The sequence below is a fragment of the Kryptolebias marmoratus genome, linkage group LG24 (assembly GCF_001649575.2).
Source record: "Kryptolebias marmoratus isolate JLee-2015 linkage group LG24, ASM164957v2, whole genome shotgun sequence".
Taxonomy (NCBI): Eukaryota; Metazoa; Chordata; class Actinopteri; order Cyprinodontiformes; family Rivulidae; genus Kryptolebias; species Kryptolebias marmoratus.
In genome coordinates, this window is record NC_051453.1 from 19,925,879 (window position 1) to 19,944,864 (window position 18,986).

The following is an 18,986-nucleotide window of genomic DNA, read 5'->3' on the forward strand; positions in this document are numbered from 1 at the left end:
AGTTTTTATTCCTGATTTTATCAACAAAGTCTGAATGAAAGTACTATTCTGAGTTAACATCTTATAACACAGCAACTGTAGCCATGAGAGAGCAGTAAATCTTACAGCTTCAGACTGGCAGCCAGTCATAATATCTCCAATGGAGCTGAGCTGAGTGTTGATGTAATCGTTTATCAGGCTGTTCCACTGACTCAGGGAGTGTAGAGTACGCAGGACAGCAACAATCTCCTCTGCCAGCGTGCTGCTGTGAGTGGCTGTCAAAGATGCCTGTGGACGAGACTTCCTCCTTCTCAAGGAACCTTCTGCAGAAACAATCAAACATTTAAAAACACATACTACCACGTAGTATGTGTTTTTCTACTGAAAGCCTGATCTGTGTTAGCACCTCGGAGAAGTGGCAGATCTGATGAGCAGGTGCTTAGCAGGCTTCCCAAGAAGCAGAACAACTTTTCCACCAGGAACTTCATATCCTGAGAGCGCTCAGTCTTGTCCCATGAAGGCAGGACTGCCTGCAGGAGGCGCAGTGCCAGGATCTGGAAACACACAGGGCACATAAGACAAAGGATGATACCACACCAGATTCTGTTACAATGTTTCATGCATGATGGAGTGTTTCACAGAAACTTATGTATGTTCTAATGAAGTTTTTATGACATGTTCTGGTTGCAACACAGTAAAATGAATCCTACTCAGCCCTGACTAGATTTTTCATCTGATTTTTAGGGGGTGTAGGAACACGTTGGACTCCACCTGTTCCTACTGTTCTGCACTTTGTCTTTTGAGATCTCACACACAAACATTCAATAAGCTTTAAAGTATGTTACTACTGTATCACAGTCAAAAGAACTGAGCCTGACGGTTCACTATAGCACTCTTAGCAAACTCATTAAAAACACAAAACTTGATTGAAAGATTTATTCTATTATACTACATTTCTCTTGTCTGGATTTTGGTCACAGATAGCTGGAGTTTAGGCACAAACTTGATGTGAGCTGTGATTTGAACTTGGTTGTTAAAGACTGCAAATGCTACATGTATGGTAGTTTCTGTCACATATTAGTTTCCCGAACACTTGGCTTCATTCGGGGCCTAATTCTTTAAATGTTTTTAGGCTCATTTTAGTAGCTTACATGAGCATATTTTAAGATGGTAATACACAAATGTACATTCAAAGGCAAATAAAACATGTTTGAAAAAAAAATTTAAAGGCCAAAACCATTCTGATTTCTAAGTTAGAATATAAAACATAAAAAAAACACTATCTGGGTCTTATCAGGTTTCTTTCAGACAATTCTTTCAGGTGGAATAACGAAGCAAAAATCAACAACAAAAAAAAGTTTTGGCTTTCCATATCTGAGGTGCAGTGATTGCAATGTGAATTGAAGATGAAATTGGGAGAGGATATAAATATGAAGGTAATTTTCTGCAACTTTGAAAAGTTAAATGTTATGTATTTCCCTTCTACAGATCTGAGGAAACACTGGATGAGATGTTTTTAAACAGAAGGGACCCAAAATGAAGTGCAACAGTTGTAGTTTCCGTACATTTTGACTTGATAGTGACCACATACTCAGAAATATTAAAAATATAGACTAAAGTACAGAAGAGAGTCCATAACATTTCTGCTTTATGGCCTAATGTGGCTTTTAGAAAAGATCCTTGTTTTAGAATGTATTTGTAAGAACTTTAAAAAATGAGGTTTTAGGAATATTGTTTTCTTGTACTAACCAATGCAGTTGCCTGGAACAAAGATCTTGAACGGATTGAAGGCACTGAGTATCAATTGCTTTTCAATCTGACAGCAGTTTGTACAGTTGTTTATTCTTCTTTTCATAATTATTAATAACTACATTTAAGGAGACATACCACTTCTTTGAATATCATAACACCATGTTTTAAACACAAAAATAGCAAAGAGGGAAAATCCTTCAAATCACATTAGTCTACCTGTCTCTGCAGAGTAATGGCATTGAAGGACTGGTGTCCCTCTACTATTCGGAGGAGCAGGCCAATCCAAGCAGAGGTGCTGAGAGTGCTGCACATCTGTGGCATAAGAGCAATGCTGCGAATGAAACCCAGAGTACACCAGCTCCTGTGCTGCTCCTGAGACACCAATCTGTGGGAATGACAACCTGACAACAAAGAGTGGTCAAGTCAAAATTATGCCCAGTATTATTTCTTGGAAAAAACAAAATCTAAAAACAGGGGTTTAATTACTTGACTTGTCATTCACTCCACTTTCCACAAGCATCCTCAGTAGTCCACACAGAGTCCGTAAAGCATCTGTTTGCAGAACCTCTGCATAGATCCCAGCAGATAGAGAGAGTGTCTTCAACAAGTTGACTGTGCTGGTCAGCATCATTGCTGTTGGGTGGCTGCTTTTCTCAATCAGCTCACCTTCTTTAAAGCAAAACCAAAATTTAAAAAACACATTAAGTTTTTCATTTACACAAGTTTCTGTATGTGTTGACAGTTCTGAGTCTGCAGAGTGAACTAACCCGTGTCATCCTCGGTGTCTGAGTCCTCAACTGTGGGCTGGGCAGCTGGAGGCGGCTCTGCAAGTTTAAGGTCGTATTTGCCCTCTTTGCCCATCCTGTATGAGTTGGTACTGCTTGTGTCCCACTGAACTCTGATCCATCCGTCCTCACCCAGCTCTCCGATGACTCGGCCCAGACCTGGTGCTGGACCATCCTGGAATGTGCACAAAGTTAGAAACTTGACTTTAAGTCCATCAGAATGATACATTCAAAATCATCCAGAATAAAACTGATCCAGGTACCTGATCTCCCCATTTCCAGTCAACTCCCCTCATGACTCTGGTGCCAATCTTCATCATGGCAGCCAGTTCTGGACCAGAGGCAGGTAAGGGAGCGGGGGCAGCCTCCTTTCGGGGCTCTTCCAGCACTGTGGCTGAGCCTCCATGTGCACATGAACTGAGGTCCTCCTCACTGCTGTCAGTGCTGGGTCCTAAAAACAGGCAGAGCAACAAAAAAAAAACCCATCCATAAATCTGTAGAGAAAACCTCCTGCCGCCATTCTGAGCCTGCACGTGTGTGACAGAACAGCACTCACCTATGAGCTTGAGTATACTCTGTGTGAGGGCCAAAAGGCCAGAATTTAGCAGGAGACTAAGGCTATTAGACCCATGTTTCAGGGACAACATATGTATCATAGACAGAAGAAAGCGAGCCTGTGGAATGGTGCCAAGGCTTGGTCCCGCTGGGTTCTCATTGGTGATGGTCTGCAAGGGAACAGGCTGCACACCTGGATAAAAAAACAAATAAACAGGCAATGCATAATAAAAATTTATTTAAAAAAACATTTACCTTGAACTGGGAAGGAGAAGAAGGATATTTTCCTAGCACTCACCAAGCTCTTTGAACCGGGTGCTGGCCTCAAGCAGGATGTTGCGAACATTCTGAATAGACCAAGAATACAACTTCCCAAATGTCACCTCTAAAAGCATTCGATTGAAGGGAGGGATCAGATCTACATCCTTCAGGCAGTCAGACAAGGGCTCTCTGAGAGGAGAAAATATATTCCAAAGTTTAATACTTCAACAATAAACTACAGCTAAAACAGATCCTATCATTCCACAAGTATTCTGACTTTATGTGAAACAGTAACAGCGCAGTAACAGTTTACCTGATGCCTACAGCATTATTCTAATACAATATACTTTTGTTTCAATTCATAGCACATTCCAAGAACCTAGTGACCTACCCAATGTTGGTCCCTTCAGGTATGACCCTTTGCCAGCCGCAGAGCATTGCATATTGCACAGATGGCAGCAGGAAGCTTTTGGAGGCTAACTTCAGCATGGTGTCAATGCCCTCGAGCCTCACTTCAGCCCTTTCCAGCTGAGATAAAACAGAGTTAACATGTAGGTACTTTCTTAGCTCAATAGGGGCTCTCAAGTGATGTTAAGGGATGTGATTTGACAATAAATAAATGTACAATGATCAGCCTAGTAAACTGAACGCTCTTTAGGGTTGCACAATACATCAAATATTTATCATCATTGCAATATCAATGTTTGCAATATTAGCATCGCAAAGGATTGCAATAAACTGCAGGCACAAACTGCATGCAGGCCAATAATACATTTGGCTATCAAATGGACCTCCACTGCTCTAGATGTCCACAGCAATTTTGGGCCAAAATGCTAAAGCACGTAGAGTGTGCCCATTGGCATCGTGATAAGAAGAAAAACAGAGAAAGTGAGAAAAATGTGGGCTTATTGGAGCTGATATAGTCATTGCAATATTCAACAACAATATTGAAATTGCATGTTTTTGATAATGTTGTGCAGCCCTACTTGCAGCGCAGACACCATTAAAATCACATTCACATTGCTGAAGTAGAAACTACTTAACTTTCACTGATGTGTCTGCTATGAACACATGAATGTGTGCAGCACAAAATAGACTGATCTGTCAAATGAGTCTTGGTTCCAATAACCCCTTTGTCTGAATGTTCATAGCACTCTTTCAAACTCCAGTTTAAAAACTGAACCAAAGAACCAGAACACACAGCTCCAACTATAGTCCTCCAGCGTTTTTGGTGAATGTCACAAGCTTGAGTAATGCGGACACAATCACAACAGGTATGGAAATATAGCAAAAGTATATCATGTAAAAATTCACAATCACAATTTTATCACATTTTTTTAAAATCACATTTTATTCAGTTTGTGTAATTTTGCCAACTTGTGCCAAGTACAGTGGACATTTGACAAACACATAAATAAATAAATTTATCACTTGAATATCCCATTCAGACGATACTATGATTACTCTGCTTTGACAGATCGCCACATGTTCTAATTTTGTCTAAGATTTTTAAATGGCCCACCTGTAACTAACCATCAGCTGAGTTGCAAAAATAAACACAAAGGTCCTTGTAACCGCTCCATAGTGGTACCAACAGCCCTGATAACCCTAGGAGAGTCATTAGACCTGTTTGGTCCAAAAGCAGCTATTGTTCAGGTATGTGGGACACGTAAAAGAACCATCCACAAATGGGCAAAACCCAAGTGTTGTCCAACGCATACTTTTGTCCATCAATTACATTTTGACCCATGTCAAAGTCATTCAGAACCTTACAATTGCCCAATTATTTTTCTTCAGACACATCAAATATCAAATTCAAGCACAGTGCTTTCACTTGTTGCCTAGCAAATCCAGTCCACTGCAAGTTGTCATCGTAACACAATCACATTTTTTTTCACCTGTTAAATATCCTAATATTAAGGTAGATTGTCCATACTTCTGTGTAGAATCGATGCTGTGACCAATGCGTTAGAAGTAAACCTGACACTCAACTGGCATGCATCTCGGCTGAAAAATACCGAAACATGGCAATCGCCACAACTTCTACAGCCATCTTGTGGTAAATCATTCAAGTCTTGAAATAAAACATTTATTCCGTCTTGTATTTAACTGCATAATCTGGAACTCACCTGCTTAAGAAGACACTTCCTCATCTTTTCTACGTCAAGTGGTTCCTCTTTAAGTGCAAATTCCACTATGGTGCCCATGAGGCTGCACTGAGAAAAGGCCCCAGGAACACTGTGTTTCAGCCACCGGTACCTCTGGACATTTGCTACAGTGTTTATTAGTGGCTGCCACTTGTCTTGCTGCAGAATAACAACATTGTTATACTTCATTACACCAATGTAGAAAAAGTATTTAGAAATTCATCCAAATAAAGAAGATGCTCTCAGAAATTAGAGATGTCAAAAAGGTGAGGGAAAGGGCAGCTCTTGATAAAGCTGGCATGTTTTATAATCTATTTTTAAACGTTATTATTCATCAGTGACCAAGCCCAGTTAATCTACCTTAGATGTCTTGCCAGTGGGTGATTTCCTGTCTGCAGGAGTGGGGCTGATGTGAACGTTATGCTCTTCTTCATTGGTCCCCTCATTCTCCAGCTTTGGCTCTTCAATGTCAGCTGACTCTGACTTCTTAGGCACTGAAAATGGGAATATATTTATATATATTATATTTAACACTACCTAAACATGAAAATAACAATCCTTCATGCTGAAGAAGGTTGAAAATACCCCACCTCTTTTTTTCCTTCGGTCCCGGATAAGTTTCTGTGTGATCCTCCTCCATCGAGGCTGAGAGCTCAGCAGCTTCAGTTTGGACACGATTGACAGGTCGTTGCTCACAGCTGGACGCAACTCATTGAACAGAAAGCGTAGGCGCTCGATAACGGGGGCACACACTTCCTTATAGGAGCGACCTTGTTCCTGATGGGTCTAAAGGGCAACAAAGTAGATCCAAATTTAAAAGCTTCATTCTTAGCTTTTATAACAGAAATAAACTTTCTGTTTCCTACTGAAGTAGATGAGTGAGGATTTTATTTAATTTATTGCTTTTGTGCAGATGTCAGTGGAAATCCTACCTTGATTAGAGAACATTTTGCCTGGTAGACCATACGGCATACGTCAATCACAGATTTAGGGAGGGACCTTTGTTTTCCTTGGTCCACACCCAAGGCACACTGGCTGACAAGTGAGAGGGCAACATGACCTGTGACAGCAGAGGGTTTATTTTAAATATGTGCAGAGCTAATACAAATGTACAAAGGTTTCTTTGTATTTTAGGACAAACACTAAGGATGAACACACAATTTTCATGACAAAGTTAGAAAAAACAAGTTTATAATTCCTTCTTAGATAAACAGTTTGAGCCTAGCTGTTAAATTACCCAGGTCTTGATGTTTGAGCAGGCAGCAGAGCAGCAGGCGGCCAACTTCCTCAACAGGATGCTCAGGTGGGAAGGTGATGGGTGCAATGAGATGGTACTGCTTACAGCAACGCTCTATTTGGCATAGGAAATCCTAGAACATCACAACAAAAAAGCAAAATATGCAAAGATTACCAATCTGCCTCATGTGACCTGTTCAGGAAATTATGTCTTGCTTGTACCTTCACAGTGTGGTCCTGAGTGTTGTTGTCAGCAATGGCCTGCAGGAAAGGTTGAGCGTGGTCGCTGAGGGTTATCCTGTGGGAGTAAAGTTTGGCCTTATCAGGAGTGGTTGTACCCAGGGAGCTGCAGTGGTCTTCATCCTTCTCCTCGTTGTAGTTGTAGTGGATCTGACTGGTCTGAAGGCCACCAGAGAATATCGAGGACTGGAGCCATTCTGTGCACAGAACAGATAAAAATCATTCAAAAATGGCATGCATATTTTTTTTTAGCCTTGTTGATTTTAAGCCTTTCAACCTACTGGCACATTCAATTTCCATTGGCGACAATGGGGTGCTCTTGGCAAGGTAGGAGGCATGAAGACCCAGCAGCAGCCCCAAGTTCCTCTCCGTGTCAATAAGAGGAGAGGACAGACTGCTGAGATCTGGAGTGGTGACGGTCTCCTGGTTGGGCTGTAAAAAATGTTACAATATCAAAAGGGGAACCATCTACTAAAGAGGAGTCTGAATTGTAGAATCTATGATGGGATGGTTAGTACCTCCATATATTGTCCAACACAGAAAGCCTGCATAGATTCCCTTGTGTCTTCAAATTGTAGGGCAGCTTCCAGAGCAACCACAGGGTCCTCTCCTGCAAACTGAGCTGTAACAGATGACATTTTGGTTTCAGCAGCAAAAAAACATTAAGAGAACCAACCAATCAACATTCTTCTATGAAGCCCAGTAATAATTATGAACTTTGGTAATACTCTAATAATACTTCTTTTATAATGCTGACATTTTGAGGTCCAAACTGTAAACACAAACTGTGTAAACACAACCAAGATCAAAAGAAATGTTAAAGTTGCTGCCAGTGGCTCATTAGGGTCTGTGTTTCTCACTCATGACAACATTCTTCACAAGACAGGCAGACAGAAACACAGTAGAAAGTAAGCTTCAACCAAACTGTCTCAGCTGAAAACCTGTAGGTAGTACACACATAAGAGTCAGAGGCCTCTGGTTATCACACGTCAATTTTTGTTTAAATTATAGAAAAAAAATGTGTTTTTGCATGTGTTTTGCCAAAATCCTATAGTTGTCTACCAGAAACATATTTTTACAAGTTTTTGCTACATTGATAATATAGCTATAGAATTAAAAGACTGAAGACACAGCAGGACTTAGAAAAACTTGTCCATGCATTCATCTTTAGCTGACATGACTATCCTAACATTTACTGGTCTTCCTTAAAAAAAAATCCCTCAGACAGCTGCAGCTGATCCAAAACGCTGCTGCTCGAGCCCTCACAAAGACCAAGAGAGTCGATCACATCAGTCCAGTTCTGAGGTCCTTACACAGGTTTCCTGACGCCCAGAGAGCTGATTTTAAAATATTGTTGCTGATTTACAAAGCACTAAACAGTCTGGGTCCAAAATGCATCTGTGATCTTCTGCTGCATTAGGAATCAATGAGACCTCTGAGGTTGTCTAGATCAAATCTGCTCTCTGTCAGAACCAAACATGCAGAAGCTGTATTCAGCTTTTATGCACCAGATATTTGGAAGAAAAACACCCAGAAAACTACTGGACCAATCTGACTGTTCCTTTAAAATGAGGCTGAAGACCTTCCTGTTCGCTGCTGGATTTTATGCTGCATTTTATATTCTTTTATCTTTTATTGCAGCTCTTAATCAGAGCTTGCTTTTTATTTTAATTTTATGAAATGTTTTTTTTCTTTGAGAGTCTGTAACTTAAAACTTTATCTTTCTATGTGCTTTTATTGTTCTTTTGCCCTTTGTCAGAATGTTATTTGTTTATGTAAACTACTTTGAGTTGCCCTGTTGCTGAAATAGGCTATACAAATAAAGCTGCCTTGCCTTGCTCTGCGTTGTCTTAGCAAGCTTTTCCCAATCAAACTACACATTTCAATATATATTTGCATGTTTTTTTTCAAAAACAGCCAGAGGAGCAGACTAACGGTTGAATATTAATATGGTTGCTTCAGTATTTATGCACTGTCACCCTTAATTAGATATAAAGTGATCAGGCAGGGTGAAAAATGCTCTTTCAAAAATATGTTCTATACAACATATTTCAATTTAAATTGATTGTTTATTCATACCTAAGATACTGTTCCCTGTTAGAGACTGGGACTGAGCCTGGAAGTCTTTAATGTCATACACCTTCCCGTCAATTACTGTCCAGAAGCCACCATCTTTGTTGTGATTCTCCAGGTCAGCCTTTCGGATCAGTGAAACCTCTTCATTGTTCTTGGAGTTCTGCCCTGTGAAGAAAGACCCTGCCAACACAACAGAGACGTTAATTACCTTCAAAATTAAAACACTGTGAAAAGGAACTAATAGTCATTGTAGAATTTAAAATCTTAAATCTACTAAATCTGCTTATGAGAGTTGCAGATGGTGGTGTACCCATAATGCCTGGCCAGGCCAAGTCTTCATTATCATCCCTCTCATGTCCTGGGGCCAAGTGGTTGAAACGGTCCAAGTGCTCCAGGAGTCCAGCCAGCAGAGGGATAGAACCGGTCTCCTGCATCAGTTTAGCATCAATGGTAAGGAGGAGGATGATGGACACCACCAGCTCAGGCAGGAGGACTCCTAATACACAAAATAACAAGGCATAAAACTGCCTCACAAGATTCTCAAAGGTAAACATGCAAATTATACTGCAGAGACACTGAGGGAGGGAATCTACCAGTGAGATCTCCTTCAATGACACGAGAAACTTCGGCAAAATGTCTGCGACCAGTGGATGCAATACTTGTTGCCACAGGGAGGATGTCTCCAATGTGAGTGCACAACAGGGCGATGTACTTTTTCAGCAAGGAGCCAACACCCAGAAGCTCAGGATCTGCAGAGAAAAACAAAGACTGAAAAACAAATCTGGTGGGTTGAAGAAAAGGTCTGAACTGAACTAAGTGTCTTACCATATCCATTAACATCCTCTGTGCTGTTAACACCCAGGTATAACTTGCTGACCAGCAGCCTCTGGAAACGCAGAAGCAGATCCAGAGACGCAGAACGCTCCTTGCTGACATGTTCCGCCTCTAAGTAGTTGGAGATGCGGCGAGCGACGTCCTTTAGCCTTGCTATGGTCTGAGAAGCTATGTTCCTGTAGAATTTAAACATGTAAGTCTCTTAGTAGGCAGTGATAAACTAATGTAAGAAATGTTGGTGAATGGCGAAAACAGATACCTTAACAGCTGTTGTACAAGCTGAACTAAGGGCAGGCTTTGCTTCCCTGTTGACTCGTAAATGCCTGTGTTAATGAGGTCTTTGTCCAGCATGGTGCGACAACGATGCATGGAGGAGGCGTTGGCTTCTTGCTCATCAATCTCCTTTTCTTTCTGAGCTGCTTCCTTGGCTTCAATATCCTGGTATAAAATTACCAAAAACAATTTTTTTAAATCTTCCTTCCATGGATCAACACAACTGACTCATATATCACATGCCTTAGGAATTATCATACTTTTGGGATGTATAAATTAGAAACCATAAAGTGTCTGGGCCAGACTGAAGACTTGGATGTTATGGCTTTTTGTGACAAAAATGATTATTTCCTTGTTGATATGGTTTACTGTAAATGATATAACTAGTGTTGTTCCTTTGTTGTGTCTCAACCACTATTGTGGGACAAAGACCCCTGCTGATGTCTCTATGCACATATGTGTGGGAGAAGAACGACTGAGGGACACTTCCACAACATGTTCGGGATTCTATCAGGTGGAATATCATCCAAAACTAAACAAAAAGGCTCCATGAAGTATCTTTAGCCCCTTAAATGATTTAATAATAGCACCATTTAAACTTTCTGCTTTCAAAACTTTACCTACAATACTAAGTTGAAGCATCAAATAACTTTTCTTAGATCTGAGTTAAAAATAAACAAGGGAATTTTTGTTCCTGGAAAACTATGTTAAATCCAGGGAGTTACAATTTAAAGTTAAGGGTGGCTTAAATTCAGCCACCTTTTTGTCACTGTGTTACTGCAACAGAAAAAAATAGGCAAAAGTATACCACTTTGTGCGAAAAAGAACAGCGGCGATGTCTCGTGCATGTGAACACACTGACCTGTATCTCAGCAGTGATGGCTGCATTGAGCGCAGATTCTAACCCTCCATCTGCCATTAAGCTGCTCACCAACAGGTCAATCATGAAGCGTCGTCCCGGACTCACACTCATCTCATTTCCAGATGCTAGAAAAAAGTACAATAAAAATCTCTATCTCGGTTCTAATCATGTTATCAAAAAAATAAATAAAAATATGAGTGGTGGTCAACATCAGCGCCCTCTGATGTTGTGATATGTACTCACCGGCGTTAGGCAGCAGAGAGGACAGCGCCCTGGCTCTTTCCTCAGCTGTAGGCAGCAGCACTGACCAGCCACTCTGCAGCACAGCTTGGGCAGCTGCTTGCACAGTATTGAGCACACCAGCATTACTAGCAAGCAGTACCACAGTTTGCTTGAGATTGTTAAGCAGTGCACTGCCAAGCCCCAGGCCCAGCTCCTCTGGATCCACCTGGTTACTGATGGCTGCATGAAGCTGAGGAGGAACAGCAAAGATTAAACACTAAATCAATAACTAGCAGTAAATTGCATCACTGTTAAATCTACTAGAACAACAAGATGACATATCTGAGTTTGTTTTGGGTTTTTTTGCATTGATTCTGTTGATTTTGTTCGCCTGTCTTTTTACCAATCATGCAATTGTTAATGTTCAAGTACTTTTAGCAAAAAAAAAAAGTCCATAAATTGACATTTTCAAACATAACCCTCATAATGTGAATTGTCAAAATGTGATTACAGTGATAAAACTCCTAAAGCTTGCCACTGAAAGGGTGATTTTGTTTTTGTATAAAATACCATGACCTTTATAGGAGGAGGTAACCCCCTTGGATAATGTTAGGGGAAGTGTTACTTATGCAAATTAAATTCACATACAGACTGGACTCACTCTCATCCCACTGGAGAGCCGTTAGGGTCTTTGTTTACCCGTCTCACCAGAGAGATGCTTTGGTCACATAAATGAAGGTGTTGATTGGAGTGAAAATGAAATGAAAATGGTATCAGGCTTAATGCTCCATTGTAAGTTTTAGAAAGCTGAAACCTGAGACCTCTTTCTTTGTTTAAAGTTGCTTTTTGCACAAAAGAGTGTCCTTTATCCTTGAGGTGTAGCTCAAGGTAAAGTTTTCGGAAACTCACAGCATCAGTGTGAAATCCTACATGTGAACTACAAATGGCTGCAATCTATAGTTTTTCTGCACTTGCGCGAATAGCAGAGTGCTGTTTGTGCTGCTCACTGTTCTCCGTTTATAAGAGCTTCTGACACAGAACATGTACGGTATGTGCGACGCCGATTTTTGAGCCAGCGGAGACACATTTCTCACATTCTACAAATACTAAACGGGCCTGTAAGGCGAAGAAGGAGGGCTGAAAGATGCAAAAGTCACATGCATGTGTAGTTGAATTACAAAAAGTAAGTTGTATGTCTGTACGCTGTAGTCTGTAGGACAGCTAGTGACCTACAGACTACAGCAAATTAAATATTTTTCTGCGTTCTCGTCTAAACATCGATTGCAATCACAGTGTTACTGTGTGCACGTGTAACATTTTCACAAACATTGGAAAATCTATAACGTTTCAAGAGATTGTTCGCAAATAAATGGAGTCCAGGTTATTATCCCTTTAGTTCACACCAAAGCATCACTTTAGTGAGCGAGGAAAACAAAGACCCTAAAGTTTAATCTATATATGAATCCAGCTGCACAACTGAGCATTTCCTGCAGTTTAAAGATTGGAACTCCTGACTCTACAGTTAAGAATTGAGAAAGGTCCTTGGATGGGAAATGAAATGTCTTTAACCACACAAGTACAGCTGTTTTGTTTATTTATTTATTTATTTTTTTTTGGAAGGAGGATTTGCCATTTCCTGGGTGACTGAGAATTTATACCAGCATGTTTTAAGCATAGATCTTGTGCAATGTGTAGTGCTCAAAGTATGTGCTGGTGATGACTCTCAGCTACCACTACACCAAAGTTTAGCTCAATATCCATAAAATTGAGTGAGCTATATCAATTTTAGTGTTTCTTATAGTCAATTAGTTGTGGTGGCCAGCTTGAATTAGGTTGTTGGTAATCAGTTGCAGATGTATATATAATGATTACTTTCTGAGAGTTTCATTAAGATCCTTCCAGTGGTACATGAAATGTTTTGCTAACAGACACACACACACACAGAGATACAGACAAAACATTATCGCCTGACTTTCTCCTTCGTCAGCGGCGAATAAAAACTATTTTATCATGGTACTACTTCACATCAAAGAGAGAACATCATCTGTTGACAGAGTGTTTCCCACCTGGAGCCTTAGCAGGTTCAGTGTGGTGACCACCATACACTCCTTCTCCTGAGGTGGAGGCCAGTCAGAGCTGCCGTCCATGCCCTCACTGACCTGCCGCAGGAGGAGGTCCAACTGCTCAAAGGTCATGGAGCAAACATCCACCACAAAGGGCACACGCAGGCCAACAGACCACTCTGAGCAAGACGACCAGGCAAAGCTCTTCAACAACAAAAACAGAAAGAGTCAGGCCTGGTTTCCATCATTGTAAGGACATTTAAATCAGCAGTGGGAGTTGTTGTCTTACTTGTCCTGGGCCGCAGGAGATCCCCACTATGTGTTTGGAGTTGAGCCCTGGGAGGGCCTTGGGCTGTTTCTTGTTCGAAAAAAGTGTATCAAAGTGTTGTAGCTTATCATTGCTGCCCCAGCTATGCACTTCTCCATCATCAGTGAGGGCTAGACAATGTGTGGATCCGACCGCAACATCCACCACTTTCTTTCCTGATTGAAAATATAAACAGCGATTAGACTTTTTATTCTGAAATATTCCAGAAACACCTTGTTTTTTGTAGTCCATTCACCTTGCAGACTGTCAAGCAGCTTTGGATAGCGAACATGTTCATCGGTGCCGTGACCAAGACGCTGGTTGTCTCCCTTTCCCCAGGTGTACACTTGACCATCTTTAGTGAGAGCTACTGAAAACTGACTGCCACAGCACACCTTCACTATATCCAGGTCCTGCAACTTCTCCACCAGCTTGGGTGTCTTGCATCCATCACTGCCTCCTCGGCCCAGTTTACCGTAATCTCCATCTCCCCAGGACCAAACCTGACCTGCAGAAACAAGATGGCAAATATGAGTCCTCCCTGTTCAGTCTGCATTATCAAAATAAAACCAAAATAATTAGTCCAACCATTTTCAGTCACAGCAAGCGTTTGGGCATCCCCGCTTCCACACGCGACATCCATCACTTTGTGTCCTTTCAGAGCTGTTACTAGCATTGGTGTTGTCTGGTCCTCACTAGAGCCTAGAAAAATACACAAGGGGACACTCATTTTAGATAATGAAAAAAGAAAAAGAGTGCTTTTATTTAAGAAGCGACTGTATCCAGCAGCTTTCGTTCACACAGAGCTCACCATGACCCAGTCGACCATAGTTCCCTCTGCCCCACGTGAAGAGCTCTCCATCAGCTGTGATCGCAGCACTGTATGTGCTCCCGCAAGCAACATGTACCACGTGCTTTCCATTCTGTTTGCCACTGAAGGCTGCAATCATTGTGGGCTCTTCAAGATAACTGAAAAAAAAAAAAAAACATGAAATAAAGATGTGGCAAGTAAAGGAAAACCTTACAGCTACATTCCTGGTCAATAATAGGGAACTACAGATTTTGTAGGATGTAATCAGGAACAGATTTTACTTCCAACTCAAAATGCAGTCAGTTCTTTAAAAGCCACAAATATTACATCATATGACAAGTTTGAAATAAGACTTTGTGAAAATTTAAAAAGGTACGGTTTCCTCTTGTCGCTTACGTGGTGTCTCCATGTCCAAGGCGGCCCCCGTCACCACAGCCCCACGAGAACACCTCCCCATTGGATGACAGGGCGAGGTAGTGCTGCCCATCAGGATGGGCTGCCACCTTCATAATCTTTCTGGAGCTCAGACCATAAACGAGCATAGGAGCCTGTTAAACACATTACTTTGTCACTCAATATGGAATCAAAGCAAACATGAAAGGACAAACGATTTCCTTGTTTGTTTTTTTTTAGAAGTAAGTCTATTAATAAGCAGAAAATATTCGAGCGACAGAACTGACCAGGGTTGTGCTCTTGTAGTTCTGGGTGTAAACAGCACCACTGCTGGACAGGATGAGAAAGCCCTTTTCAGAACAAACCACCTGCGTGACCCCGAGGCTCGACAGAGCTTTACACTGAATGGGTCCGTTGACATTGGCGTATAGTTTCCAACCCAAAAGGCCCCAGGCCATCACTTCTTGTAGGGTCCCCTGGAATAACAGAGCAGCAGTTTGCTGGTTTAGAATTTTCTCTTTATCAAATCCACATACAGGGACTATAAAATGTATTCACCCCCTTGGATGTTTTATGCTTTTATTGCTGTCATAAATCAATAAAGGTCAATAAATATTGGCTTTCTTTAAGGTCAAAGTGAAATCAAATTAATACAGAGTAATAACAGCTAAATAAAAATATTTAATGTGAAATATGTTATTTTTTATAGGCACATAAAACAGTTGTGTTGAGAAACATGGTAACAATCGTTTTGATGACATTACACTCAATATTAGTTTTACTGTAGCTATATTACCACCAAACAAGTTCTTCAGCACTGACATATTATAAGAATAAGATGAGTCGTCACCTTGTGTGAGGAGGGGGAGTTGCAGTGTGGAGGGCTGTAAGGAGAAGCCAAGCGGTCCAGGTGAGCCATGATCACTACAGCTGTTTGTTGAAGATCAATGGCCAGGTCGTTGTCCTGAGGCAACGTCAGATAGCGCAGGAAACTCTCATTAGGACTGAGGGGGGCCACGAGGATCTAAAAATGATAATCAAAGCATTTGTTACCTTGAAGCAGACAGGAGTCAGAAAACAGCAGACAAGTCAAAAGGGTTTCGTTTAATATTTTTGATCTATTCGCTGTTTTTGTCAATCTTGTCCAGAAACAGTGTCGACTTTTTCAGTCTCGACATTATCTGGGATGAAACATTATTTTAGTAGCGTGAACATAAAAGAACGAGACAAAACATGATGTTTATTGGGCTCATGTAAAAATAAATTCACTGTTTTCTTTTGGGGTTTTTTCGTATTAAGATCTTTTCATACCATCACAGATTTATATTCCAAAGTTGTTGAACTTTCAAGCTGTTAGATGTTTTACCTCAGCATCTTCTTCCAAAACAGCCTCCTCCTTGCTGCTGTGTATGTTGTGAAAACGCTGCAGGAGGGGCAGAAGAGGAGCACTGGTCCCCTGTGTGGAGCGTTCGTTGTCCATCTCTCTGGTGCCGTTATCCCACAGACGTAGCAGTAACAGGACCGCTGACAGCAGCTGACTACAAGGACATAACGATAAGCCAAAGTAAGACAAAAGGAAGAACTTCATATTAACCATAATTTAACAAAAAAAAAATCCAAATGAGAGGAATTTTGGAGGTACAGCGTTACCTCAGAGTGCCCCTCTGTACAGCCAGCTCCAGCAGGATGGCGAGAGCAAGGTGCTGGTCCTGAAGAGGAATGTTACCTTTGGTGCTGGCATTTCCATGTACATCACTGGTTCAAAAGGAAACAAGACATTTATTATCTACATGTAAAGGGATATTACAAACATCTTGGTGTTCTGCGGAAATGAATGCAGCCAAGAAAACTATGATGATTGCTGCTGTCTTGAAACAGCTTTAATCTTCAAAACTTCTATAGGTTCATGTGAACCCTTTACAGGGTTGTCAATTTTGCAATACACTCTTTTTTAGATGGAGTTTTGTGGTGATTTGCAAACAAATAATGGCAGCACTTCCTGTGAAGCCTGCAGCACTTCCTGCAGGAATACCATAATATTTCTGCCAAAATAACTGTAATTTAAAAACCATCTGCAGTGTTAAGGTTCATAAAATAGCTTTTGCATGAACCGCTATGAAATTTAGCAGAGTTGTTTTAGGACAACAAAACACATTTGGTCTTGGCTTTTAGCTCATCAGTCCTGTCACACCAAAGCTTTGTTGTTCAAAGAGCTATCGAAAACATTTTAATTGTTCATAACCTTTCTACAGAACCCCACTTCAAAATGTCAGAACTGCAATCTTTAACAAAAAGATTAAGATTCCAAAAACCAAAGTTAAAATGAAGTGATAAAAATAGAACAACCACATCAAAGAAGCTAGCAGTTGTAAATAGTCAATCTTTTAAGTTCATTTAATTGCTGCACAAATAGATTTCTGTCAGGTAATCATTGTTGCTCTGTAGCATAAGTATGTAACAACTCCTCAGGATTACAAACCTCAGGAACTTCGTTGCCCTTTCGACAACTTCCAGCCACACCGATGAGACAGTTCCTTCATCGAAGAGCGTGGCCTCCGGCAGCGCCCGCAGAGCATCCAGAGACTCCTGGAGAAGTTCACTGCAAAGATCTGCATCATCTCCTGCACCGAAGAACAAACATCTCCTGTTTTATTTCACTGCAGAGCTGCTAGTTCCACTATAGAGAGGTTATCCACAATATAAACTGTGGAGCTCGCCAAGAATACTAAATATGCATGAAAGCATTATTAGTGCTTCGTGTTTTTCTTGATGCAGCACAATATCCTTAACATATGTTTTAGTGATACAGTTCAAGTACACTATAGCTTAGTTTAAAACAAATTCAAACTCAATAGTAACATTTTTAAAGAAAGAAAATATTACTGAGTTGTTTTGGGATTAAGAAATGAGCTGACAGGCTGCAGATAGAAAAGTATTTGTTTATGACAGCTGGGAGAACATGCCGCCACTTTTATTGTTCTCACAGTTGTATTCCTGGATTACAGCTAAAATGAGGACAAGGGGCTTAACTGTGTATCTGTGTGCATCTGTGCAGTGCTCATGTTACAGGAAGACGAAGACGGCACTTTGTTCCCACCCAGTCCCTGTGGGCAAGCAGCTTTTAACCTCGCATCAGCACGTGGAACAAAAACAGCCTCTCTGCTCGCAAAGCTAACAACGGAGGATGTGACTGAAGGACGAGGCCGCTTCTATTAAACGAGTGTGGAGTGAATTCAACGTGTGCCCATTTATGGGGGGGCACAATTAGCTGTATGAGCGTACGAGACATTAATGCCTGAGGAGCAGAGCTTATACAACACATTACTGTAGAAAAGAGGACATCTATAAATAAAACTTATACTGAGCTCTGCAACCACGGGGGGAGGGCTTTACCTACAGACGATAAGGTCACAGACTACATTTATACTCCAGGAATAAAATACCTTCTATGAGAAAAAAAAAATCAAAAAGGCTTTTATTACAGTTTTTTTGTTTTAAATGATAGTTAAAAAAAAACTGGCATTCCTACAATACAAACAGTTAACTGTCTTGTTTGTAGAAATTATATCAGTTTTGAAGCAACTTCCTTTCTACAGAACAAACATGTAAAATACAAAAATGGTCAGAACCTTTTGTGAAAATGACAGGTAGACTTTTGCTGCAAGTTTCTGGATTTAACAGTGTCACGACTATTTTGTACTTAATAACTCCTCAGATGGAAGTTAAAATTAGTTTTTAACAGGTTTCCGTTGTAAGTGAGACTGCTGTAAGCATGCTGTCAATACCACCTGATGACAAAAACCTGCTGACCCGATCCAGCGTCAGTTTCAAACCACTTTAAGATAAAACATATGTACATATCTTATCTAGAAGTTGTTAAACCCCACAGTAAACATGCTCAAGCTTTGAGGAACAACCCAAGTCACAAGTAGATTGGTTAAGTAAAATGTTAAACATGCGATGACTCACAACTATTGGGATTAAGTGACAAGATAAATACGTACAATAGGACACAAATTACTCATTTGTTTTATTAGATCTACCTGTTTCTCTTTGAGGTTATACCTTGCAGTTACGTGCGATGAACATGACGTGGACTACACTTTGAGATCAATAATGCATCAGAAAAAGAAAAGAAAACAAAAAACCACTCTACTCTGTACTACAGCCTTAATTAATTTTTACTTGTA

General features: G+C 40.7%; 1 protein-coding gene across 2 annotated transcripts in view; it reads right to left on the reverse strand.

The window, feature by feature from the left end:
- herc2 (HECT and RLD domain containing E3 ubiquitin protein ligase 2) overlaps nucleotides 1-18,986 on the reverse strand; it is a 49,656-nt gene that overhangs the window by 23,184 nt on the left and 7,486 nt on the right. For both annotated transcript variants that reach the window (XM_017423450.2, XM_037974063.1), the window contains exons 7-41: nucleotides 17,276-17,417; nucleotides 16,447-16,551; nucleotides 16,163-16,334; nucleotides 15,647-15,820; nucleotides 15,084-15,272; nucleotides 14,800-14,951; nucleotides 14,404-14,561; nucleotides 14,181-14,294; nucleotides 13,849-14,100; nucleotides 13,575-13,768; nucleotides 13,289-13,489; nucleotides 11,244-11,472; nucleotides 11,001-11,125; nucleotides 10,125-10,303; nucleotides 9,857-10,041; nucleotides 9,625-9,780; nucleotides 9,342-9,527; nucleotides 9,035-9,211; nucleotides 7,474-7,577; nucleotides 7,237-7,387; nucleotides 6,938-7,152; nucleotides 6,717-6,849; nucleotides 6,412-6,539; nucleotides 6,070-6,265; nucleotides 5,840-5,973; nucleotides 5,462-5,638; nucleotides 3,724-3,860; nucleotides 3,370-3,521; nucleotides 3,073-3,264; nucleotides 2,780-2,967; nucleotides 2,499-2,691; nucleotides 2,218-2,400; nucleotides 1,948-2,132; nucleotides 386-533; nucleotides 106-302 (exon numbers count right to left, since the gene is read on the reverse strand). In XM_017423450.2, coding sequence (XP_017278939.1) covers nucleotides 106-302; nucleotides 386-533; nucleotides 1,948-2,132; nucleotides 2,218-2,400; nucleotides 2,499-2,691; nucleotides 2,780-2,967; nucleotides 3,073-3,264; nucleotides 3,370-3,521; nucleotides 3,724-3,860; nucleotides 5,462-5,638; nucleotides 5,840-5,973; nucleotides 6,070-6,265; nucleotides 6,412-6,539; nucleotides 6,717-6,849; nucleotides 6,938-7,152; nucleotides 7,237-7,387; nucleotides 7,474-7,577; nucleotides 9,035-9,211; nucleotides 9,342-9,527; nucleotides 9,625-9,780; nucleotides 9,857-10,041; nucleotides 10,125-10,303; nucleotides 11,001-11,125; nucleotides 11,244-11,472; nucleotides 13,289-13,489; nucleotides 13,575-13,768; nucleotides 13,849-14,100; nucleotides 14,181-14,294; nucleotides 14,404-14,561; nucleotides 14,800-14,951; nucleotides 15,084-15,272; nucleotides 15,647-15,820; nucleotides 16,163-16,334; nucleotides 16,447-16,551; nucleotides 17,276-17,417 — 5,903 coding nt within the window. The remainder of the gene's footprint in view (nucleotides 1-105; nucleotides 303-385; nucleotides 534-1,947; nucleotides 2,133-2,217; nucleotides 2,401-2,498; nucleotides 2,692-2,779; nucleotides 2,968-3,072; nucleotides 3,265-3,369; nucleotides 3,522-3,723; nucleotides 3,861-5,461; nucleotides 5,639-5,839; nucleotides 5,974-6,069; nucleotides 6,266-6,411; nucleotides 6,540-6,716; nucleotides 6,850-6,937; nucleotides 7,153-7,236; nucleotides 7,388-7,473; nucleotides 7,578-9,034; nucleotides 9,212-9,341; nucleotides 9,528-9,624; nucleotides 9,781-9,856; nucleotides 10,042-10,124; nucleotides 10,304-11,000; nucleotides 11,126-11,243; nucleotides 11,473-13,288; nucleotides 13,490-13,574; nucleotides 13,769-13,848; nucleotides 14,101-14,180; nucleotides 14,295-14,403; nucleotides 14,562-14,799; nucleotides 14,952-15,083; nucleotides 15,273-15,646; nucleotides 15,821-16,162; nucleotides 16,335-16,446; nucleotides 16,552-17,275; nucleotides 17,418-18,986) is intronic.